This window comes from Siphateles boraxobius, unplaced genomic scaffold, assembly GCF_051911475.1.
Source record: "Siphateles boraxobius isolate OS27281-9 unplaced genomic scaffold, OSU_SipBor_1 29, whole genome shotgun sequence".
NCBI classification, from domain to species: domain Eukaryota; kingdom Metazoa; phylum Chordata; class Actinopteri; order Cypriniformes; family Leuciscidae; genus Siphateles; species Siphateles boraxobius.
The window spans coordinates 11,922,672-11,946,916 of NW_027508908.1; the positions used below are offsets into that span (position 1 = coordinate 11,922,672).

Sequence of the window (24,245 nt, forward strand, 5' to 3'; positions counted from 1 at the left end):
CTGCTCAAAAAAGAGAGAATCACCAGAGACATTAGGAAAAAGAGTGAATCAAATCAGATGGGTCCATTAAATCTTCACACATAAATCCCCTCGCCTTTCAAAGACAGTCACTGAGATGTGTCGCAAAAGGTGTAATATCACTTTTAACTAAAATGGAAAGCCCTGGAGGAAAACCATTGTATGATCATGTCTGTCAGTGTTTATATCACACATGTAGAGTAGACAATAGTTGCTGGGCGTCAGGGGTGCCAGTGTTAAGATCAAGTAAAGATGTAGTACTCTGCTGAGGCAATAGGAATCTTCCATACTGGGGATGCAGATATGTACACTACCATGTACACTACCATTCAAATGGTTGTGGTCCGTTACATATTTTTTTAAAAAGAAAAGAATAATTTTATATTTGGCAATGACATAAACCTTTATAATCTTTCAATCTATAATACAAATGTAGTCCTTGAGATAAACACTCTTCTTTGAACTTAGTATTCATCAAAGAATCCTGAACAAAAAGATCATGGTTTCCACAGAAATATTAAGGAGCACAACTGTTTTCAACATTAACTGTAAATGTTTCCTGAGCAGCAAATTAGAACAATTTCTGAAGGATCATGTGAAGACTGGAGTAATGATGCTCAAAATTCTGCTTTGTCATCACAATTTACAATATACCGGTATATATTAAAATAGAAAAAAGTTATTTTAAATTCTAATATTATTGCACAACATTACTATTTAACTGTAATATACAAGTGTAGCATTTGAGATACATGCACGCACACATATGCTGAAAACTATTTATACATTTTTGAAAACACAAATTATACACAATCCATTTGATAAGTATCCTAGTTGATTTTTGTGTTCACCAGTGTGGGGTAAGAATTACTAGTCACTAATTACCTCTTCAACAGTGTAATTAGATTACTGTACTAATTACTCTCTCTAAAAATAATTTAATAAATTATTACCAATTACTTTCTAAGTCCCATATCAACCTCAACCAGCTGAATAATACAAGGATAGATATGAAACTGTTTTAATTTTTTGAAATAAATATTTTAAAATTCCATGAATTATCCTTAAACTGACCGAACAATTTAAATGGAGAATGTTAAATAATAAACATACTTTTTAACATCAGAAAATGCATTTTGATGTTAAACCCACTATTGTTTTATATAAAATTGTTCTAGTTTATACCAGTGGTTCCACTGCTCTGCACATTTTGTATGTCTACACCTGATTCAGATCATCAGCTCATTAGGAGACTCCATGAACTGAACTGAGTGTGTCAGATAAGAGAGACATACAAAATGTGCAGAGCAGCGGCTCCCAAGAACTGCAGTTGAGAACCACGTGTTTATACCAGTCTGATCTCATGAGATTACATAGTTTACTTTATTTTATAAGTTGGGTTATTTGTACGAGTGACGCATTAAAATGCGTACAAATTGGTGTGAGATCGGATTGGTCTATAAACAGTATTTAGCCTAATTACATCAGAAGTAACTAATTAAATTACAGAAAGTACAGAAATTACAGAAATTAAATTAAGACTAGCCTAATCCCTTACTTAATTAAATTACAGTAACTAATTTCTTAGTAATTAGTTACACCCAACACTGGTGTTCACACATATTATCATGTACTATATTTCCGTAAATGCAATGATTTGTCTTTTTTTTGTGCTCTCATGTCTACAGGTGTTTTTTTTTTCTTTCTTAATTTAATTCATTTCAATCCATCAGAACACACAGTGGAGGTCTGACAAAGAAGAGGCAGGACTACCTGGAGTGGCCAGAGTATTTCATGGCTGTTGCCTTCTTATCAGCCCAGAGGAGCAAAGATCCCAGTTCTCAGGTACCCAGAGATCGATTGCCTGCAGACAGTCCTACTAATTTGAAGTGTGGGTTGATTTGGTGACCACACATCAATCTGAAATGTGATTAAATATTATTCAATATGAAATTAAATAGGGCTGCACGATATTGGAAAAACTAACATTGCAATATTTAGTTTTTCTGTGATACTAAAACAATTAGAAAACATTTCATGACTTGAATAGCTCTATTTGGAAAGAAATAATCATTATAGAATGATTGTGGTGATTTTGTAGGGAGTGTAGGGACAAGTTTTCAGGTAAGTCCAACAGTATTCAGGTACAGAAATAAAACAATCAAATGTAAAATAACACTGCATCTTCACTGTATAAATTAAATATAATGAATCTTTTTTTAAAGCTACAAGAGTGATTTTTCTGTCTTTTGTTGTTTGATTAATTTAAATCACATTTATTTGAATAGTGCTTTTTTTTCACAATACACATTGTTTCAAAGCAGCTTTACAGAAAATGCATGTCTACATTACAGTTTGTGTAACATTAATGACGTTACATTAACATTAATGACGTGGACGGCAGCAGGTATATTAGGATGCTGTCACTTTAACATTTTTTTCACACAGGACACATAAGCAGCACGTAAGTCTGCTGCGCCGCTCACGCTGAATTAAATTAACACTGTTCATTTTTCTTCGTCAAAATACGCCTGGGTTAACAAGAAGAATAACAAATTTCACCTTAAAACCATAAAAGTGAGGTGTGTTACATTTGCAGCACTGTGAAAATAAGAAAGAAAATATAACACCTGAAAACATTATTGACTGGAGTTTTTTTTTTTTTCTCTCCCAAACCTCAAAAATCTTTTTAAATGATTTAGTGGTATAGCTTAACTTTAAGTTTACTTTTTTCATGTTATATATGCACATATAGTACATATACGAGGAGAACAGTCGCTTCACAGCAGAGTATGCTGCCCATCATAAGTCAAAGCGCGTGGCAGGCAGTGGTCTGAGGAGAACATCTGGAAAAGGTGACACAATGGACGATACTTATCTGAATTTGTAGTACACAAGCTGCACAATGGGCACGTGCTGCTTCTGCTCTGCATACAAACAGCTTCTTTGCTGGTTACATGTCCAGTGTGAAACAAGTTTAAGATCTCATGCACAGATCCAATATACTGAATACACAACTGTTTTCGTTGACTAAAGCGACTGCATTTACGATGCCCCTTAAGAAACCGTTATTGTAGATAGCTTTATTTTTACGATCATGCAAAATCTTAACTGATACTGCAACAATCGTAATGGGATGTCACACTCTGTGGCGTCTTTAAAAAAACAAAATTCAATGCATCCAAATTGTAAAAATATTCAATCTACTCCACTTTACTGCAATGCTGCAATCGTGCAGTCTTTGCGTTCTGTTAATTCAGCTCATAACGTGACTTGTCGATCTTTTGTTGGTTACATGTCTTCAAGTGATAGGAATTTGCAGGTAAACGAAGCTGAATTTGCACAAACTTGCTTTTCCTGTCTCCCTTATTCACATGCATATGAATGAAAGTCAGTGAAATGAAAAGTTTAGAGTCACCACTCCTTAACTGATTTAATTTCAGGTTGGTGCCTGTATCGTGAATCAAGAGAACAAGATAGTGGGTATTGGCTACAATGGTATGCCCAACGGTTGTGACGATGACCTTCTGCCCTGGTCTCGCAGTGCTGATGACAAGCTGGACACCAAATACCCCTATGGTGAGTTCTGAATTTGATCCCTGTGGCCTGTTGCATGAAGCCGGTTTCAGTTGCTACCCAGGTAAGTTTGAGATTTGTTTGAGCAAACTCTATTTTTCGGGCTTAAGAAGATGGATTGGTTCTTAGCGGGTTTCATCACCATGCTAACATATGCTACATGGCTAGTCTGCTCCGGAGCAGGTTTTATTCAGGGTTAGAGCAGACCAAATCTGGACCGATTTGTTGTGAGTAAAGAGACTGTATCTGATGCAATGAAGCCACTTTCCCTGTATCTCTCGCTCCAAATGAAAGCAGTTTAGAGTGAAAGAATTTGAGACAAAATTGCTCATCTTTTGTTGCTAATTAACCTATTTATTATATTTCTATTATATGAATTGTAATTATGTATAATTTATTTACATTTACATTTATTCATTTAGCAGACACTTTTATCCAAAGCGACTTACAAACGAGAACAATAGAAGCAGTTAAACTAATGGACAACAATATGCAAGTGCTACGACCCTTCCCAGTTTAATCTAATGCAGTACATTTACTTTTTAATAATAATAAAAAAAGATAATAGATATAGAAGATAAAGTGCTATTATTAATGGATCAAGTGTTGATGAAAAAGATGCGTCTTCAGCCGTTTCTTGAAAATGGCCACGGACTCAGCAGCTCTGGTTAAGTTAGGCAGATCACTCCACCAGCAGGGAACAGACCAGAAAAAAGTCAGAGAAAGAGATTGTGTGCCTCTTTGAGATTGCACCACAAGACGGCGTTCACTTTTTCAGAAGTTTCTGGATGGCACATAAGTCTGAAGTAATGAGTTTAGGTAGGGGGGAGCAGAGCCAGTGGTTGTTCTGTAGGCAAATGACTTGAATTTGATGCGAGCGGCAACTGGCAACCAGTGCAATTTTGTGAGGAGAGGGAGTGACGTGTTCTCTCTTTGGCTCGTTAAAGACCATTCTGCAGCATTCTGGATCAGTTGCAGAGGTTTGCAACCTTTTGAGCTTTTTGTGAAACTATATAAATTATAAGTTTGTTTGATTCAGATCTTTTCTTTCAGCTCCCTTCTCAAACTTTCGCTGCATTATTGGTGTTTATTCCTACCTTGTAAATGCATTTAAATTCATTATATTTTGCATAACAATCTCTTAATCTTACAACAGAGAAGTAAATTGTGCCGACTCTCAAAAGAAGTGAATCAAACTGACACCTTCCATGCTTCGTGTGATTGGCTGTTGTGCCACACGTCACACTTTCAGGTGCATGCGCTTCAGAGTTAATTGTAAATTTTGGATTAAACCTGAGTTGACCGAACGTTTACACAGAGTGTTGTGAGCCTGTTGAACCTGAGCTAAACCAGGTTGGATTTATATGTACTTGTCAACTCTAAACCTACTCTGAGTTCAACTGGCTTCATGCAACAGGCCTCTGGAGTCTTGGCTGTTAAACTGCAATAATCAGTTACACATAATTATCAGTCTGTTTGCCTCTGTTTGATATCGACAAGTCAGCACACAACAGTCACATTACCACTAGTTTTAGGCTCTGTTAATGCAGCACAAGGTGTCTGTTAACACCGTGTGGTGATGTATATGCTCTTTTGAGCACATGATGGCAGTCATGGATTACTTTTCACCTGCATGGGGCTGATGGGAGAGATAAAGGTGGCGCTGCTGAGTGAGCGAATGTGCAAGGTCACTTTGTGGCAGCTATTAGTGTGAGAAATGGAAATGAGTTGGAGCTGGCGTTTCTAAAGGCGGCACATGCCAACCTGAGACTTTAAATGGGTTGTACTGCCAAAGGGAAGGTGTGAAAACTTGGGAGAGGATTTCTCAGTCTGGCACTCGACTGATCCACTGCACTGTTCGTATTTCTCCCTGGTTTATGTGGTCTGTGGACAGGATTATGATTTTTTTTGTGTGTTTTAGCAAAGCCAATTAAGTTGGACTCCACAACGTGACCCAAAATGTTAAATTGAAAGTTTTATTTCGCCCACATTTTTTTGTTTGAACAACAAACATATTCACACATCAACACAGCATACATACAGACATTGTGCTTTTACATTGTGTGTGTGTGTGTGTGTATAGGGAAAATAAATTGAAAGAATAACATCAGTAAATCATAAGCAAACCCTGACACCAGCATCAGTTCGTCCACTTACAGTTATAATTGGTTTTGAAAATAATTTATGAAAGGACGACACATGACATTGAACTTAAACCTGGAGCTACTTAAATTAAGTCTTATTTTTTCCGAACTTAGGAATTGTAAAATCTCTGGCCCACTGTTTAAAAGTGGAAAAGGACTGTTTCCAATTAATTAAAATTAAGCGCCTTGCCAACAAAGTAAAAGCTATACCGTCCAATTCACTTTTTGACAATGTTTTTTTTCCACACACAATGCCAAAAATGGCGGTTAAATGATTTGTACGAACATTTTTACTAAATATTCTAGAATAAGATGCAAAAATCTGCATCCATTGCTTACTCCTTGTACAGGTGGGATCAACAGAGGAATACATCTTTGGCAGCTTGGCCTTAGATTGGTGAAGTCTATGTACAACTTTGAATTGAATAAGGCTGTGTCTAGCACAGATAGAAGAGCCATGGATCCTATATTTAGCCTCATCCCATTCCTCGTCCGTCAGGCAGATATTAAGGGTCAATTGCCAGGAATCTCTTTGTGCATTAACAGAAGTGGATAATAATGATGCAAGCTTTATATAAGCTAGAGATGTTGCCTCTTTGCTCCGGGTCTTCAGGAAAAAGTTGATCAATAGGGTTTCGATCTTGAAGGGAATGAAAATGAATAAAATTCTTAAGTGTGTAATCATGTACCTGTAGATATCTGAAAAAGTGGGCTTTAGTTATTTTAAATTGAGATTCTAATTGCGCAAAAGACAAGAAGCAACCATCAGCAAAAAGATCTTGAAATGTTATGATACTTTTTTTCTCGCCATAGTAAAAATGCCTGGTCATTTAGAGGCTGAGTGAACCTATGATTTCTAGCAACTGGGGCACGGATTGAACCCCTCTGCCATCCGAAATATTTGCGAATTTGGGCCCATGTCTGGACTGAGTTCCATACCGTAAGGTCCAACAGGTGAGAGTCTAGACCCAGTGGTAAGGGTGAGAATAGGAGGGCTGAGAGTGAGAAAGGAAGGCAATCTGTGGATTCTGTCTGGACCCAGTCTGGTGAGTAGTTCATGTAATGTGAACCTTGCCAGTCAGAGCTCTTAGCTTACAAGCTCAATAATACAATTGAAAATTTGGCAGTGCCACCCCCCCCGTTCTTTAGGGTTTTGCACGGACACGGATGTATTCTGGGGGGTTTCTTGTTCCAAATATAAGAGGAGATTATCTTGTTTAAATGGGAAAAAAAAATATTTCTTAATGTAAATAGGAACAAGGAACAAGTATAAAAACTTAGGGACTGTATTCATTTTATTACATTGATCCTAAAATTGAAATTTTTCAAATAAATTTAGTTTGGTTCCACAGATCATGGAGTTGGGAAAGCTTTGTTTTTTTGTTTTCATGTGATAAATGTTGTTTAATTCATGATATCACTTTTCTGAAGCCTGGTATGACAGATAAAGTAATTGCAATCACATTTCTTTGAAACTGGCCTCTGAATTGCAAAGACAGCCTCTGTGTTTTAGTTTTCTTCTATTCATTTATTTGTTTTTATATAATATATTTATTATATTTGTGTTCTGACCTCTAAAAAACCTAGTTTTCAACCGTTAAGGCTACTTGTTTATATTTATGTTTTACATTTTAAAAATATTTTAGTTAAGTTTTGTTATTTTAGGATAAGGCTGATACGTGTATTATAGGATATGTATTTTGTTTGTGTTCTAATCTGAGAAAAGTTAATGATATTTGCTGGTGTTGCTGCAGGAGGTTTTATGCGTGCACTTAATTATATTTTAATTGCTCATTATTATGGCTGAGTATTTCTCCCCTAACTAATCAACTAATGGTTTAAATCAACGACTAACAGCCGACTTGGAAAATTTTTAGTTGGGGGCAGCTCTAGTCTTAAGGATCATAGTTTGGAGTCTCTAGTGTAATCAATCATATTAAGTTGATTTTTATATTACAATGTTTACAGGTGTAGAAGTGATTGCTGATATATTAGGGCTAAAGGATACCACATATCGGGCATTTCTTTATTACTGTATTATTAGCAAGTGAGGCAGGTAACAACTCAAAGCACTGCTAGAGGACATTTTGAACAAGTTGTTAATGTAGAATAATTGTATTTGTTTTTTAAAATAGGCTAGAGCAGGATTTTCTGAAGAAAAAAAATGTAAGTGATGTTTAGACAAAATCCTCAGGCTTTGCTGTAGTAGTGGTTGGCTAGATGTTCAGAGTGGTTTTTAGTTCTGGTTTAGGATGTTGATTATAGTTCTATTGGTTAAGTAAAACAAGTCCATGTCCAAATAGAGTGCAACAGTGTCACAGCATTACAACATTTGATTTGGAGCAAAAATGTATGCAAATCTGTGGGGAATAGTACAAAACTGTACTGAAGCGTGAAACATTGTTAATGACATAATTGAATCAAAATCAATCGGTACAATATATAACTTAACTTGTAGCCATTTGTGTAATTTTCAGTGTAAACAATACAATTGACATTTTTGCTAAATTTTCATTTAAGTTGAGGGTTTAAGGAGACCTACTCAATTTGTTATTCACAGTGTTATTGACATTTTTGCTGATTTGAGCAAACCCTTAAGCTTAAGGATGAGCAATAGTAAAAATGAACTGTCTGTACAGTATTGTGCCACTAGAGGATGCTGAAATACCAAATATAAGACTTATTGGCCTAACGTGATTTTATTTTAATTTTATTTTTTTGCCCTGAGAACATAATGACACTTTCACCTCGTTCTCTAATAGGAGACAGTGTTTATAAGCTGCAACCACAGAGAAAAATGTTAGTTGATGCTATGCATTATTTTGCTGCAGTCCATTAATAACAGTATCTTCCATGCCACCTTTTAAATAAATGAGTCGAGTCAGATTAATACTAAACGTGTATCAAATGTTATTTTGATAGATTTAATAGCTCAGTCCCTCCCATGTTCACTCATTTGATCGTACTCCATCATGAGCTTTATCATGCACACTCTCTTAGCTTTGTGTGTGTGCCTGCTTCCAGTTAAAATACACAATGAGTGTGTGCGTATCTGTGTGAATTACTGACATCTCTCTTCCATCATAACTACATGCCCCCTCTCTCTCTCTCTGCCTTGTGCTGAAGCTCTGCCAAAATAAACGTGTGTCAGGCCGGTGTTTCGTGGTGCAGTGGTAATGTGCCACCGCTGATGGGCCAATTCATTCTCCGTAATTAAGGCGAGCAGAGTGAGTGATTAGACGGGGCTTTTTCTGGGTGATGTTGTGGAGAGCTGACATCTGTTCAGACTCATGCTTTGAAATCTTTTTCCTTTATAACAGTGAACTGGTGACTGGAGCCTTTTTCTGGTGGAGTGGTACAATGTTGACACGCAAAGAAAGCTCAATCAATGTTTGTTGTGAAGCAGAATTGTTAATCATAGCTATGATGCATCATTCTGTTTTGCATGTATGTGCTTTTGTGACCTCTGCACATTTCTAACAGGTCCTTCATGTCTTGTTGCAGTGTGTCACGCAGAGCTGAACGCCATCATGAATAAGAACTCATCAGATGTCAAGGGTTGCACTATGTATGTAGCGCTCTTCCCCTGCAACGAGTGCGCCAAACTCATCATTCAAGCAGGTGAGAGTGTATCTGAGCATTTGTTTCTAACTGTGCATGTCTAGTTTTTTCAATCGACATTTTTATTTCCACTGATCTGAAATCATAGTAGCACACTGAACCTATGGTGACGGGTAAACAGCTAATTGTCATATTCATTTCTTAACCGACATCTGATCAAGGTAATGTTCTGTTTCTTTGCTGCAACATTGGCGTGTAAAATATTCGTCCTTATTAGTGCTGTCATGAATCATGATGGTCAGTACCAGTGAAATTTTATGATTCTACTCATTTTGATACCTAATCAAGAACTGCTGTACACAGCTGTGCTGTTGGTGTAGTGTCGTGCACAGACAGACAGACAGTAGGAAACGGTAAGATATGCATGTTTTATTTTTTTAAATGTTTTGTGAGTCAGAGTAGCGCTGAGTCTTACAATTATTTACACTTAAAAAAATAAGGCCTTTGTTTCCATTAAAAATATATAAACATCCTAAAATATATGTTTACCTTATGGGAAAATTGCATAAAGTTTATTTGTTTAAAGTAATTAAATACTAATTAAATGCTTTTTGGCCAATGGAAAATAATGAGACTAAATCTTTGAAAACTTTCTCTGAAATGTTATTTTTATTTATTTATTCTAAAACAAAGCAAGTATACCGAATTATTTGTTTGCAATGTAATGTGACGGCACATAGTTCGTATCTCATATTTTCTTAATGCCTTGTACCGTTGATATGGTATCACGTGGATGGAATATGCATGGAAATGATATGCAGATGAAGTCATGCATAGTAAAACTAGGCATTGTAAGCTCCATTTATGGTTAATTCAGGGAGGAGACGGGGTGGACATCTTCCGCGGACTTGGTTTTATAAAGGGAAATTTTCGCAGGTACTGGCGTACGCATGGTTTTATAAATATAAAAGTTTTGTGCGTATGCAAAATCTATCTTTTTTTTTTTGCGTACGCACACTTTTAAGATGACATCAACGTAAAGTTTTATACATGAAGCCCCTGGTCTTTAAGTCACAGCAGCCTAATAAACCCGCTACTGTGATGTCTATCATTAAAGTTAAACAAAGATAACATAACATTTTAGCTTTAATAAGGATTAATCTATATTTTATTTATGCAATTACTGTAAGACTGTAAAGTGTTTGATAACTTTATTATTCAAACATTTCAGTTAATGCAATCTCTGCTGAGCTCTTAAACAGTTTTGTCTCGCACTATGACGTGTGATTGTAAGTGTGATAGAGTTTGCATGTGCCCTCAAACTGTTTCTATCAATGTGAACACAGTCTGATTGCCACCTGCCGTGCATATACCTCAAGTATAGTCCTATTTATATTCATAAATTTGTTTTTAGTTCATTGTTGCATCTGTATAGTTTCATTGTCCTTATTCTAAAAGTACAACAATTTAGCAACAAGAATGACTGTAATTATGCTTGAAAAGAACTCTTTATTATGCTTTATGTACTTTCCACTTCAAACACATTTAATATTTATATTTTCTGAGGTAGACACAAGATGAACCGCTGTGCAAACCGTGAGCTATTTTTTTTTTTTTTTTTTTAAGTGGCAACCTTGTCAGTGCTGATGTGGCTGCAGATGAAATGACAGCGTAGACAGATGGAAACTGAGGTTCTCTATGGTCATCCTGCCATACTGAGAAACCTGCAGTGGGCGTCACTTTGAGCAGCCAGCTTCATTGTGAGCCTTCTTGGCTGCTTGGATACAGCCTACATAGTGACAGGTTGTCTTCCTCTTATTTTTCCATCTCCAAACCCTGCTCTGTTGTTATTTTCAATCTCTTATCTGTTGAACACTCTTAACACCCTCTTCCCCATTCTCTCTCCTCCCCTCCAAGTCTTTTTGTCCTGATCTTCTCTCTCTCTCGCCTTTCCTGATTCCCCTCCATGTACTCGTGTGGCAAAGCCTACTGAAGCTGTGTACTGAAGATAGCATGACACACGCTCTGATGCCGTCTGATCTTCAGGATGCTTGGCCTTACCCCGGCCCATCTCTCAGTGGGGTGTCAGCTTCCTCTCAATGCTCCGGCATCATTAAGGAACACACACAGCACTTTCTCTCCCTTTCGTCTCCTCGCGCTCTATAGGATGCAACAAAACGCAGCTAAAAATGATCGTCCGACCTCATTAAAAACGCCCTCTGATGATGCCTATCAGATGGAGCTGAACAAAGCGGATGTTTAATGTTTGAATGCTGAGTTTAAAAGAATTGAGATAGGGTGTCGTCGCTGTTGGTTAATTTTGAAGGTGTTATAGCCATGCTTGTTTACTAGAAGTTGTAAAGCCTCACGATATGAGGAAACACAAAAGCCTCTGCATGTAAAAAACATGAGGATAAAGGGTATATTAGTAGACTTGGAATGCGAATCCACCCTGATTCTCTTATAAAGGCATCCGGGCTGTATCTTGTTTATATGTGCATGGTAAACCTTTTGATATTGCTGGTGTGTGCATCTCTAACAGAAAACTAACATGATTCAATTGCAACCAGAGGGATTTATTAAAAGGAATGTTTTCCAATATGTTGGTGCCATGGGTACGCGTTTTTGTGCCCGACGACAAAGCTTTTGTTTGACTTCCCACATAAAGTTTGCCTTGTTGGTCAAATAGCTGTTTACATGTGCACCAATAATGTGATTATTTCTAATAATCAGAGTAAGGTTTTAATCGCGGTAAGATGTTTACATGACACGAGCAGATCTCTTCACTCCAGTTTACATGCAATTTTCATTATTTTGATTATTTGCTAATAAGTATGGTTATTCCACACTCAGATAGGCATACAGTATAAATGTTACTGGCCATTGTCTTAATCTACTCATATCAAATTCTAAATACAGTTTTATAGATGTACTGGATATTATTGGATGTACATGAACATCGCAATGCAGGCTTTACCTACGCTGCCATCGCGTGCTTCACGCCATCTAGATGAAGATACGGAGCAGAGACTGTTGACAGAGTTTAGTGATTCAGAGTAGAAGGAACACTTTGGAATAATGCCACAGAGTTCATTCATAACGTTGTGTGAAAAAACACGGCATCAGTGTACGTCCGAGCACATGCACACTTTGGTCAGAGAGGGAATAATGCGATTAATGTGTTTACATGCCTGTTTATTGCGATTTAAAATCTGTGTACGCTGCATAGTTTAATGTGAATATGGTTACTACTATGAGCTTAATCGCATTAGTTCGATTTAAGTATTGAGTTTACATGAGGTAAAGTTTAATCGCAATATTGCCAAAATCCCATTTTAATCGCATCATGAGGGCCCATGCAAATGCACTCATTGACAACTGTTCTTGTACTAGAATTAGATCTTTCATTGTACTTTCTCCCCCTTTTTTCTTGATCTGTAATTTTGTTCACGGAAAATGAGAAATTAAAGACCCTAGATATTACATTTTCCCCCCTTCTATATCTAATTCTGTAGCTATTCCTCCAGTGAGAAAGTGTTACTGCTCTTTTCAAATGCAGTTCAAACGTGACCATCTCTCAATCTCACTGTTTGAAATGACACCAATCATTTTTTACTTCCTCTGGCTCCCATGTTGATGTCCCCCCTGCACTTTAGCTTCTCGGTGCTAGCAACAGTGTTTCTGAAGCGCAGCTTTAGAGCCTCTCCTCTCTCTGAGGAATTAAAGTGTTCAGCTCCCAAGCAGCTGCCATCTTGTCACTTTCTGTGACTGTTTTTTGGAGGGACTGAGGGACTGTCCTGTCACCTCATCTCCGGAGAGCATTCTGGAAATGCGGTATCTCCAGAGTTCTGCTCCACCTTCCATCAGAAGCTTCCCTTCTGTTGGACAGCTTGTCGTCTTGGAAGTGTTTTGAGCAGCTTCGATACTTATCCTCATGTTCTTTTTATGAAAAGGCATGTTTACATAGAAGCACTCATGCAATTTCTTCTGCCTTTTCCTTTACGTATCACGTCAGGTTTTAGTTGGAACACTTTAAATGGTTTGAGGGCTTTTTTTGGACTTCGAGTGCTTGCTATGTATTTTAAATAGCCAGATGAGACTTGGATATACAAAGTCATTTTTTCCTCCCCGCTGCACCATGAAATGTCACCAACAAAATGGTTTTAAGATGACACAACCATGCATGGTAATTTCATCTGTTTCCTCTTAAAAATTGTTCAAATAATTCAATGGAGAGGCTCCATAACAGCCTTTAATGAAAGGTGGAATTCACTCTGTGCAAGTCATTTTCCCTTCAATCAGAGCATTTTTCTCCTCCTGTGCAGATAAAAGTACATGGGAGATGCTGTGTATTTTGGGGCGGTGTGTGTGTGTGTCTCTCTCCGATATATATTCACCTGCGATTGCAACAACCATTGGCTATGTTGGAATACTCTTTTTCACCTCTGAAAGCGTTAAGGGCAAGAGGGAGTCTAAGTGGTTTCACCAGATTCCTTGTGTTTCTCTGTAAAGCTTGGCTAACAGGGCCTTTTATAGACTCTCCTCATGTGGGCCGCTTGTGAGTAGTCAGCAGGATGCGTGGGGGTGCTGCCAAATGCCCCACGTTTTTTAGACGCCAGCAGGGCAGATTTCATTTCAATTGGGATTGGTTGATATTGGCTTGAGCCTGCAGCGACAAGTTATCGACTCACCTCCCCTAGAACAAGCTCTTGTTCTTTCCTAACAGGCTATTTTGGGTACCTGTTCTCTTTGGGCCTGTTTGTTTGAATTTCTCCTGTTTGCGTGTGTGTGTGCATTTGTCTGACCCACACTGCTGTCTCTGCCTTACAGGTATAAAGGATGTGATCTATTTGTCAGACAAATACCATGACACTCCAGAAATGACTGCCTCCAGACGTATGCTTAACTTGACGGGCATCACATACAAGTAAGTCTCTTGAGTCTGACCTTAGTAAGGGGTTGGTGTGTGGCTTGGAAATTAAATAGGGTTCATTTGCATTCCTGTCGGATATGACTGGCACGAACGATTGTACAATCAAGGCTGTAACGGAGCCTGACCCTCAGATGTGTGGGTGTATGTGTGACCTGAAGCATCAAAAAGCTTCTGTGAGCCTTCGAAAAAAGACACGCTTGGGGAAAAATGAGTAAGCACTGTGCACAAGTCTGGATTTGTCTCCTACTCCATAGGAAGCCTAATCGGATCACCTTCATAACAACCTCAAAGGTTTTCTTAAAATGACAATTTACAAGTCATATTAATGACGTTTTATATATTACTAATACTATATTTGTATATTTTACTGTTGTTTTATACACACACCTCTACACAAACATTTATTTGTGCAGTGGACATGAATGATACCTCAAATATTGTGGCTTGCTTTGAGTACTGTGTACTGTTACTTTAAGAGACTAGCCTGGTGGATGATTAAAGGAAAATCCTGTATTGTATTGTAATGTTGTATTTTTCATACCAGGCAAACAAAGAAATGAGTAGTATTATTAAAAAATATGATGTACAATGATATATATCTACATGAGATGGAGAGTGCAGTAATATTAGTGGCCTAGAAAAGCTGTTTATTCAAGATGGAGCTGAGCCAGTTTCCCCTCATGCATGCTGGCATCAATGACAGCAACTGAGTTACTACTAATAATAATAATAATGATAATAATAATAAAAACTTAAATACTTTTGTGTGACACTTTTAATCAGTACTTAAAGGTGCAATGTGTAATTTTAAGCGGCATCTAGTGGTGAGGTTGCAAATTGCAACCAACAAAAGTTACGGTGGCCTACAGGAAAATGTCAACGTCTGAGACAGCAGAGAGTAGCCAGTTCAGTACTGAGGTTTCTTTACAAAGATAAAATAAGAAATTAGGTTTACTTTATTATTCAGTAAAACGATATGTCATTACGTAGTGCTGGGCGGTTTGACCAAAAATTTATATAACGTTTTTTTTTCTCAAAATTATGCCGGTGTTCAGGTTTATGACGGGGTTTTTTTTTCATGCATAATCAGGTGTTCAAAGCATTTTCTACTGGTTAAGAGAGGAATTACTGCAGTAAATTGACTTAGGATGTTCTATTTTACTGTCATTAGTGAATATTGTAGAATAGAATAGCGCCCAGTATAACCTAAAATTGTTATTTCTTAACGTTCTAATAACGTTCTTATAACCAGGAAATAGCGTTAATACGTTTATGTAAAGGGAGAATTTAACGTTCTAATGACGTTTGTTTGAATGATGTTCTTATAACCAAGCAAGAACGTTAATAAAACGTTTATATAACGGGAGAATTGAACGTTCTTATAACGTTTTGAATAAAGTTCTTATAACCAAGAAATAACGTTAATACAACGTCTAAAAACTGGACGTTTTGAATGTTCCTAGAACATTCAGAAATAACGTTTTTATAACTTAATGGGAACGTTATGAAAACGTTCTTATAACCTAAAATTGTTAGCTGGGGAAGAGGAGAGATTTGCGATTGCACTGAACACGTTTTAAGTGCAGGATTCTCTGAGCGAGCCCAGAGAAAATAGACCAACGTGAGCAGCGTAACGTTATATCTGAGAGCACGGCACATTATATTCAGCGCGCTAGCAGAGAGATTCGCGCTCGTGCATTATATTAATGTACTTTTGCGCTACAATAATGCGCTCTCGACATTTGACAAGAAAATAACGCCATAGTTCTGCAGCATCCATCTTCCCTGTAACGTAACACCAGAGCACTGCTGTTTACCCATGGACAGTAAAAGAAAACTGCGGTTTACCCTCGCCTCGCAGTCGCTGCTTAGAAGTGCAACATTGTAAAGGGTCCGTCTGAAACAGTGTCGCGCGGCGCAGCGTAACGTTCGTTCGTTCGTTGTGTAATTAAATACATCAGTATGTCGGTATATTCAAAATAATATCATAACAAAAGTATACAACGGTTTTCGGTATGAACCGGTGTACCGCCCAGCACAATTATTACAAATATTATTGTTACTTATTCATCATTGTCAGTGTTTTATTCGCTGACTTTAGCTAGCTTCCTTGCACGAAGAGCAACATTGTAACAAAACTATTTAGGTCTACTGTAGAAACATGTCGGCGCATGTCGGAGTTTCAATGTAAGGGGACCCGCGGTGTATGTGGATAGAAATGGCTCATTCTAAGGTAACAAAAACATAACGGTTCATTAGGTAAGGTCTTTATACACCACTAAAAACATAGTTATGTATATGATATTGTATTTCTGTCAACAGATCCTCCTAAATATTACACAATGCACCTTTAATGTGTTTTACAAAACATTAATTACATATTAACAAACAAGAAAAGTTTAGAACATAAACAAATACAGTCAAACTGAACAGACAAACATGACAAAAAAGTTTGAGTCGACAGTTCAAAGATCATCAACAACGTCACCTTAAATTTAAGGGTTACCGATTGTGTGTGTGTGATCCACCAGACAGTCCGAAAAGAACGAGTACCATGCTGAAAGGTTTCAGCTTAAAGTTCAAGAATACAGGGATTAAAAGAGCAAAATGTAAATGCAAACATTTAAAACCTTTAGTTTAAACGCATAATGTGAGCGAAGAAGCCCTTCACTTTTTTATTTCTTAATGAGATGCAGGGTTAACCGACAACTTAACTGAACTCTTTGTGGGGTTTGCAGTCTTAACAAAGTCCTCTTTATGTTAAAGAGAGCCAGCAGGAACCGCAGTAAGAGCGGACTGGACGGAAATCTCATCTTCCCAGTTGTATGTACACTCTATATATAGATGCACGGTAAATAAACTCTGAAGCCTTTCATCAGAGTCAGATCAAATAGGACTGGGGGGACATGAGCCTGAGGAGACAAAAGGAGTAGATTCGCCTGAAGATGAAAATCAGGAAATCCTTGAAGATACTTTTATGCCTCTTGCCTGTCTTTGAGGGTAGCAAGGTTAATTCCCCTGCTGCCGCTTTTTGAAGGTTGTTCTCCAATACTTCCAGCATTACTATGGCTCTCTGCATTTCCATTTCTTCAGCCCTTTGATTGCAGAGCCATAGGCTATTTAATAAAGATATTAAAATCTATTCCACACCTATCACAATTTAATTTTTTTTTTACCCAATGTCCAGATAGTCTGTGTCCATCTGGACATTTAAACATTCCTACTACACGATTACATTTTCACCTGTGCCATATTGATTTTATGTATGTATGCGGTGTCCCTAAAAGTATTTGGACATTTAAGCCTCTCATAAATGTAGGCATGGTTTAGCATTTATGTAACAAAATATCAAACCAAGTGGTATTTATTTTAAGGAAATATAGAACTAAAAGACTTTTCAAGCAAAATATTTCACAAAAAAGTTAGTTAGATTTCATATTATAAAATCATTGTTTTGTAGAATGTTTAAATAAAATATTTCTAGGGATTAGAGGAGGGTGGTGTTTAATGTTTGTTGAAATAATATATATATATATACACCGTATTTTCCGGACTATAAATCACACTTTTGTGTTACTTTAACTTACCAGACACCTATTCAGCCTGTTGTTCTGTGTGCTATTGTGTAGTTGAATAACTTGCCTTTCCAGATTAAATGTCTGTTCTTGGTCTTGGATTTTGTGAACTATATTTCTAAATAAATGAGACTTCTAGTCCAGTGAGACTTGTATGTTTTTTTCCCCTTCATGACACATTTTTTGACTGCTGCGAATTATAGTCCGGAAAATACGGTACCGGTAGTACCGTGCAAAAGTCTTAACCACATAGTGTGAATGTACAGTAGGAAATATCAGTTTACATTTCCAAACATTCATTTAGGCATTAATTGTAATAATCGAGTGAGATGTTTCTATGCACAAGGAGTATGACAAAAGCGGTACTCCACAAGGAGATCTGATCTCACCATCATTGAGTCCATCTGGGATTACATGAAGAAACAGAAAAAACAGAGAGGTTAAATCCAGAAGAATTTAGGCCACGTCTCCAAGATGCTTGAAGAAAAGAACCTGCAAAGCTACCTGAAAAACTATGTGCAAGTGTACCTAAAACGCAAAGGGTGGTCACACCAAATATTGATTTGATGTAGTTAATAGAAGTTAATTGATGAATAAAATATATTTATGACATTATTTTTGAAAGCATCCTCACTTTACAGCATTTTAACAGTGCAGGTTTCTTCAAGCGTCTTGGAGACTTCACCACACTTCTTCTGGATTTAGTCTGACTCAGATATTTCTATTTCATGTAATCCCAGATGGACTCGATGATGGTGAGATCAGATCTCAGTGTGGAGCACCGGTAGTGTTGACAGTACTTGTGCATACAAAAATGTCAATGGATTATTACAATTGATATCAAAATGAATGTTTGGAAATGTAAACTGATATTTCCTACTGTACTGACAAACTACAGCAAAATATACAAATAACTGGCTTAAAGCCATTTTTTGGGGTTGAAAATACTAACGTGCCTAAGACTTTTGCACAGTACTGTAGTTTATATGCACGCACGCACGCACACACACACACACACACACACACACACACACACACACACACACACACAAAGTAGTATATCATATGTTTTCAGCTTTTTATTTATTTTTAGTGCCAGATGATGAAAAATGAAGGATTGAAACCTCACTATTGCTGTGCAGAGTTCAGCATTTTGAATTCTGAATAAGATGATGAATCGATTTGCTCAGGCATCAACTGATGCCGGCTTTGCATTAAGGAACATGGGAGAGCGAGTCCAAGCTTTGTGAATGTTCGTGGACGAAGTCTTTAATCATTTTTCTGTCAGTGGAAATTCTATTTGTATGTATTGGCTTCTGTTGTTATAGAGGTTCAATGATGAGGAATAGATTTTTGCCACATCCAGCTCATCTCACACTGAGAGGGAGGGGTTAATAAAAGAATGAAGAGTAAAAAGAGTGGGGTAGAAGGTGAATTTTAGAACGAGAAAAATAAAAGGAACGGGAAAGCAAAGTTTGTGGTTCAGATAGAAGAAAAGGCTAAAAGTGGGGGGAAAGGAGTTTACCACCTGCTGGTTTGGTTCTTCTTGGCAGGGTATTTTCTTGTGAGATGTTGAGGTGCTTGGTCCCTGTTGGGATTGCCTTTTGGAAGGGATGCTGCTGGTTCTCTCTCACGAGGACTAGTGTGTAATTGGTTTCCTCAACTCCAGCATGCTGAGGTGAATTATAGGTGTGACAATGAGGACAAGAAGTGAATTCTCTTTGTCAATTTTACAAAGGTGTTTTAAAACGTCTCTGATTTTACAAGAGTGACAAACTACTTATGTTTTATTTGGACATGCTTCAGTAATCTATTTATATATTGTTCTGTTCTTATTTCTGTCCTACAGGCAATTCAAGCCGAAGCAAGGAAAGATTGTCATTGATTTTAATTCCATCAGCCACCCCGGATTGAACACTTCCAGTGGTTTTGGGGGTGTATAGTCAGCGTGACACTAAGTATTCATAAAACAGACACATTGTTTACCTTGTTTATGTACTGGTGAAGGTCTTTATGGGTTTGAGAGTTATTACTAAATAGATGTAGTTCACTGTCGTGCAATTTTGTTTTAAATCTTTGTTTCTTCAAATCTTGAAACTTGCTGAAATTGACAGTAGTTAAAGTTTTGAAATGTTTCTTTTATGTATATACTCTAATGCATAACATAAATATTTTTTTTAATCAATTTATAAAATAGTGGCCGGTAAGTGACCTTGGCTGATGTACCTATTTTAAATTGTTTCTTTTAAGAGTTTCAGTATCTATGAGTGGGTTGACAATGAGGAAATTAAAATCAAACTGGATGCCAACATTAACCAAATCAAATTATTTACCTTTGTCTTTTAATCTTTTTGTATGCTGTATGACAAGGCTGATTAGATTTTGATGTTCATTTCACTCATCCAAAAACTGTAAATTACCCTTTCCTTCATTAAACCTCTGATGACTGTTTTGCTCATATTCATAAGCTTTTGTACGAACTACAGCAGATAAACCTCATATTTTGTCAAACCGCAATCCGCATTGTTTTGTAGATGTTGTGTCTTTGCAGGTTAGAGCCCACAACTTCATGTTTTAATAAAAACACTTGCATTTTAGAGCCATGTATTTGCAGTTATTCGGTATCGTTATACCAGGATCACGCTCTCAAAATAAAAACTGAATAAAATTACTCATTGTTTCTGGTTCATAGGCATCCTATGAAATTTTGATGTTTTTTTTTTTTTTTTACACAACACAAAATAAATCTGCCCACACAGCTGCTATTTTTTAGTTCTGTGGCATGCATACATCACTGAACGGTTTCCCATCACACACAACAGACATTATAATAGGATTTTTTTCTGAGCATCATTTAGTCACTACTAATCACTATTCCTCCTGGGATCTGATAATACAGAGATCTTTTAACCACATAAATCTTCATTTGTGAGTTGATGTAATGGTTGTATGGCATTGGAATTTTCATTGTTTTGGTTTGTCATATAATTATGTCTATCACTTCTGAGTTATATAACATTTAAGAAGTTGATAATTAATACTAAGCTCTTGAATTCTAGGATCCTAAGGCTTTTGAAGCGTAATGAGGTCTGGAGGACCAGCACACTTTCATATATACTTTGAGGGAAGTGCACATTGTCAGCCCATTGTGAATGATTCCCCTCAAGAGTCCTGCACGGGTCCTGCTTGGTAAACCCGCCCTGCACCCGCAGTACTTAACAGAACACCCGACCTGTTATCCAACAGCAGCATTTAATTACGTAACCGACCGTTTGACATAAAGACCGTGACCTGAGCCTCACCTGAATTAGTAGACAGAAATTTTCAAATGTAACAAGCAATCAAACCAACAATATGCATTCTGAGTTGACGCAGTTAAAAAAAATGGATAGACATGCCACCCAAAATGGTAATAATTAAAAGAAAAACAGATGAGAACGTGCAATTGTCATGCAAACAATACACATATTTTGCCTACATCTTGTGAACAATTTGCCCATATAGGCCATTTTAAACAGATTTATGCCTAATTATGCAGATTTGTTCAAATCAGACCATAGGCGCTTAGAGGTATCCATAACATATAGCCAAATATGAGCCTGTGATATAATGTAGGGGATATTTTAGCAGATTTACTGCATTTAAATGCCGTTGTCTCTCGTGAAACTCTACAATGCATATGTGGCTGTAGGTCCACTTAGCAGCATGAAAAATAAAACTTTTATTCAAATTATATACAGAGACCGAGCAAGAGTGCTGTTAGTGACTGAAGCTGTTAATCAATTCAGTTGCTGCGCACAAATGCTGTGCTCAACAACATAGTTGTTAAATAGAAACATTTTACGTTCTTTAGACAACAGAGGGTGAACACAAATAAGCACATGACCGTCTGAAAGCAGCTGCATATAAGTTGGTACAGAATTGAGTCGATAGTCTTGACTATGGGACCCGCAGTCCACCCATGCCTATTGATTCCCGACCCGCACCGCAAATGACTACGTAAATATTCCCGTTACATCAAATATTAGCGGTTCACCCGTCGGGTTCCCACTGTGCAGGTCAGGACTCTGGGTTCTACTGTTGTAGTGATACAAGTTCACCAGAAAATAAAGTTCTTTCATCATTTAGTCATTTTGTTCTATGGCACATGAAAGAAAAGTCATTCAGTTTTAGAGCAAGATGAGAGTGAGCAAAAAAATGACTGAATTTTTGGGGGGAACTATTCCCTTAAAAAATTTGATTAATAAGGCTTTAGCAAAAAAAAAAAAAAAAACGTAATTAAATTACACGTTCACTTATGGTAGTGTAAAATGTCACTGCAGACATCACTGAAAGTGTCATTCAATCTAGTTACTTAACAGCACCATAGGCAGAGCTGTAAATGGTTTGACCAACAAAAATAAATAAATAAATACACCAGTTGTTCACATGCAGTTGAGATTTTAGAACCTTTAAATGATTTTTAATGTCAAACATTAGAAGATCTTTAGAGAAGATCATTAGAAAAAGCCACATCCTAATTTGCTTTTTAATAACCATAAAGAAATCAAAGCAGCCTTTCAGCTTCTTTCAGCTGAAGTGGTCCATGTTTCAAGCGTCCTTACATATGCTGGTTGCGCATGTTTTATGAAAATAAGAACCAATGCCGCTTCCAGAAAGTATCTGCAGAGGTCATTCATTAATAGGTGTTCAGTGAAATACGATGTAATGTTCCTTGTGTGCTTATTGTTAATATTTTTTTAGTGCACTCTTGTCTTTTGACATAAAAATATATAAAAATATATCTAATCACTTGCATGAAAGAAAGTATTTTCTAAAAGAAAATGAACCCTGAAGAAAATGAATGGAAAATAAAATGGATCTGTAGCCACAAGGAAATGTCCCTGGTCCTAGTCTACTGGCATTATCCCGAAAATAGCAGCTTGGACATTTTGAGATATGTCCATAGGGGATATTTGCAAAATATGAGTATAATATACTGGGAAGAAGAATACACTAAACTTAATTAAGGTATTAAAAGAAAGGCAATCTCCAGCATATCATGGAATGTGGGTTTTATAGTATTATGCATAGAAAAGCAAAAAGCTTACCTGAAAATAAAGCAAATATTGACTACAATGTATTCAGGTATTTATATGTTTTAGTTAATCTTTTCAGCCATTCCCTAAAAGCAGCCATTGCATTGACTCACTAAACACTTGACTCATGCATTTGTCATGTTTAACTTTCGGATCCTCCTTAAGTTTTTCCCAAAGTTAAGCTTCATTGGAAGACCTATGACTTATCACCATTCAGGTTTATATAAAAAAAAAACTAATAAATGGTTTCTTTACTGGTACACAACCTCTCAATCCAGGCTCTTTTAGCTGTTGGTTACAGTTCAAAATGAACTTGGATGTCCCTCACAATTGCACGTCTCATCCAGGCCTTTAGAAGCGTTTGAGGTGGTCCCACATTAAGGGGATTTTCATCCTCCTGTCAAAATGCTCACTAGTCTTCCTTATTACATTCAGCATAGTAGTGGTCTCAATGTGCGTTGAAATAATTCTGTGCACATTGTGACCATTCACATCCAGCACATGAGCAATATCCGAAAACTACTGACAAGATTAAGCCATTTTATTAATATCCTCCTTGGTTGCATAGGACAGCTCCTTCCATCTGGCCATTTTCACAAAAATAGTAAGTAACATTTATTAATATAGATAATACCTGCCACATCATGATTTATTGAATTATAGGCTGGGAATAATGAGTGCAAGCTTAGCATGACAAACTTTGTTCTGTTTCACTGCGTCATGACAAATGATACTATTGAAAGATGGAATGCATACATTAGTTTTACACTTTAGACACAACTTCACAACATGCATACAGTATATTTAATAAATATTTCAGTTAAAGTATGAATAGAGTGCGAAAAATCCAATTAATCACGTTTGGCCACTACAGTATATATACACTCACCTAAAGGATTATTAGGGACACCTGTTCAATTTCTCATTAATGCAATTGTCTAATCAACCAATCACATGGCAGTTGCTTCAATGCATTTAGGGGTGTGGTCCTGGTCAAGACAATCTCCTGAACACCTTGTTGGTGGCAGACGGGCCGGTCTGAGTATTTCACAATCTCCTCAGTTACTGAGATTTTCACGCACAACCATTTCTAGGGTTTACAAAGAATGGTGTAAAAAGGGAAAAATATCCAGTATGTGGCAGTCCTGTGGGCGAAAATGCCTTGTTGATGCTAGAGGTCAGAGGAGAATGGGCCGACTGATTCAAGGTGATAGAAGAGCAACTTTGACTGAAATAACCACTCGTTACAACCGGGGTATGCAGCAAAGCATTTGTGAAGCCACAACACGCACAACCTTGAGGCGGATGGGCTACAACAGCAGAAGACCCCACCGGGTACCACTCATCTCCACTACAAATA

The 24,245-nt window shown here is 37.1% G+C and overlaps 1 protein-coding gene across 2 annotated transcripts in view; it reads left to right on the forward strand.

Moving 5' to 3' along the window:
- The window catches only part of dctd (dCMP deaminase), a 23,079-nt gene extending 2,601 nt beyond the window's left edge, over positions 1-20,478 (forward strand). Inside the window, exons 3-7 of one of the 2 annotated variants that reach the window (XM_077246620.1) lie at positions 1,752-1,863; positions 3,462-3,597; positions 9,243-9,359; positions 14,130-14,226; positions 19,657-20,478. In XM_077246620.1, the coding sequence (XP_077102735.1) occupies positions 1,752-1,863; positions 3,462-3,597; positions 9,243-9,359; positions 14,130-14,226; positions 19,657-19,750 (556 nt within the window). In that variant the 3' untranslated portion in view covers positions 19,751-20,478. Of the gene's footprint in view, positions 1-1,706; positions 1,864-3,461; positions 3,598-9,242; positions 9,360-14,129; positions 14,227-19,656 lie in introns of both variants that reach the window. The other variant, XM_077246621.1, reaches the window with a different exon arrangement.
- Positions 20,479-24,245: the final 3,767 nt, after the last annotated feature.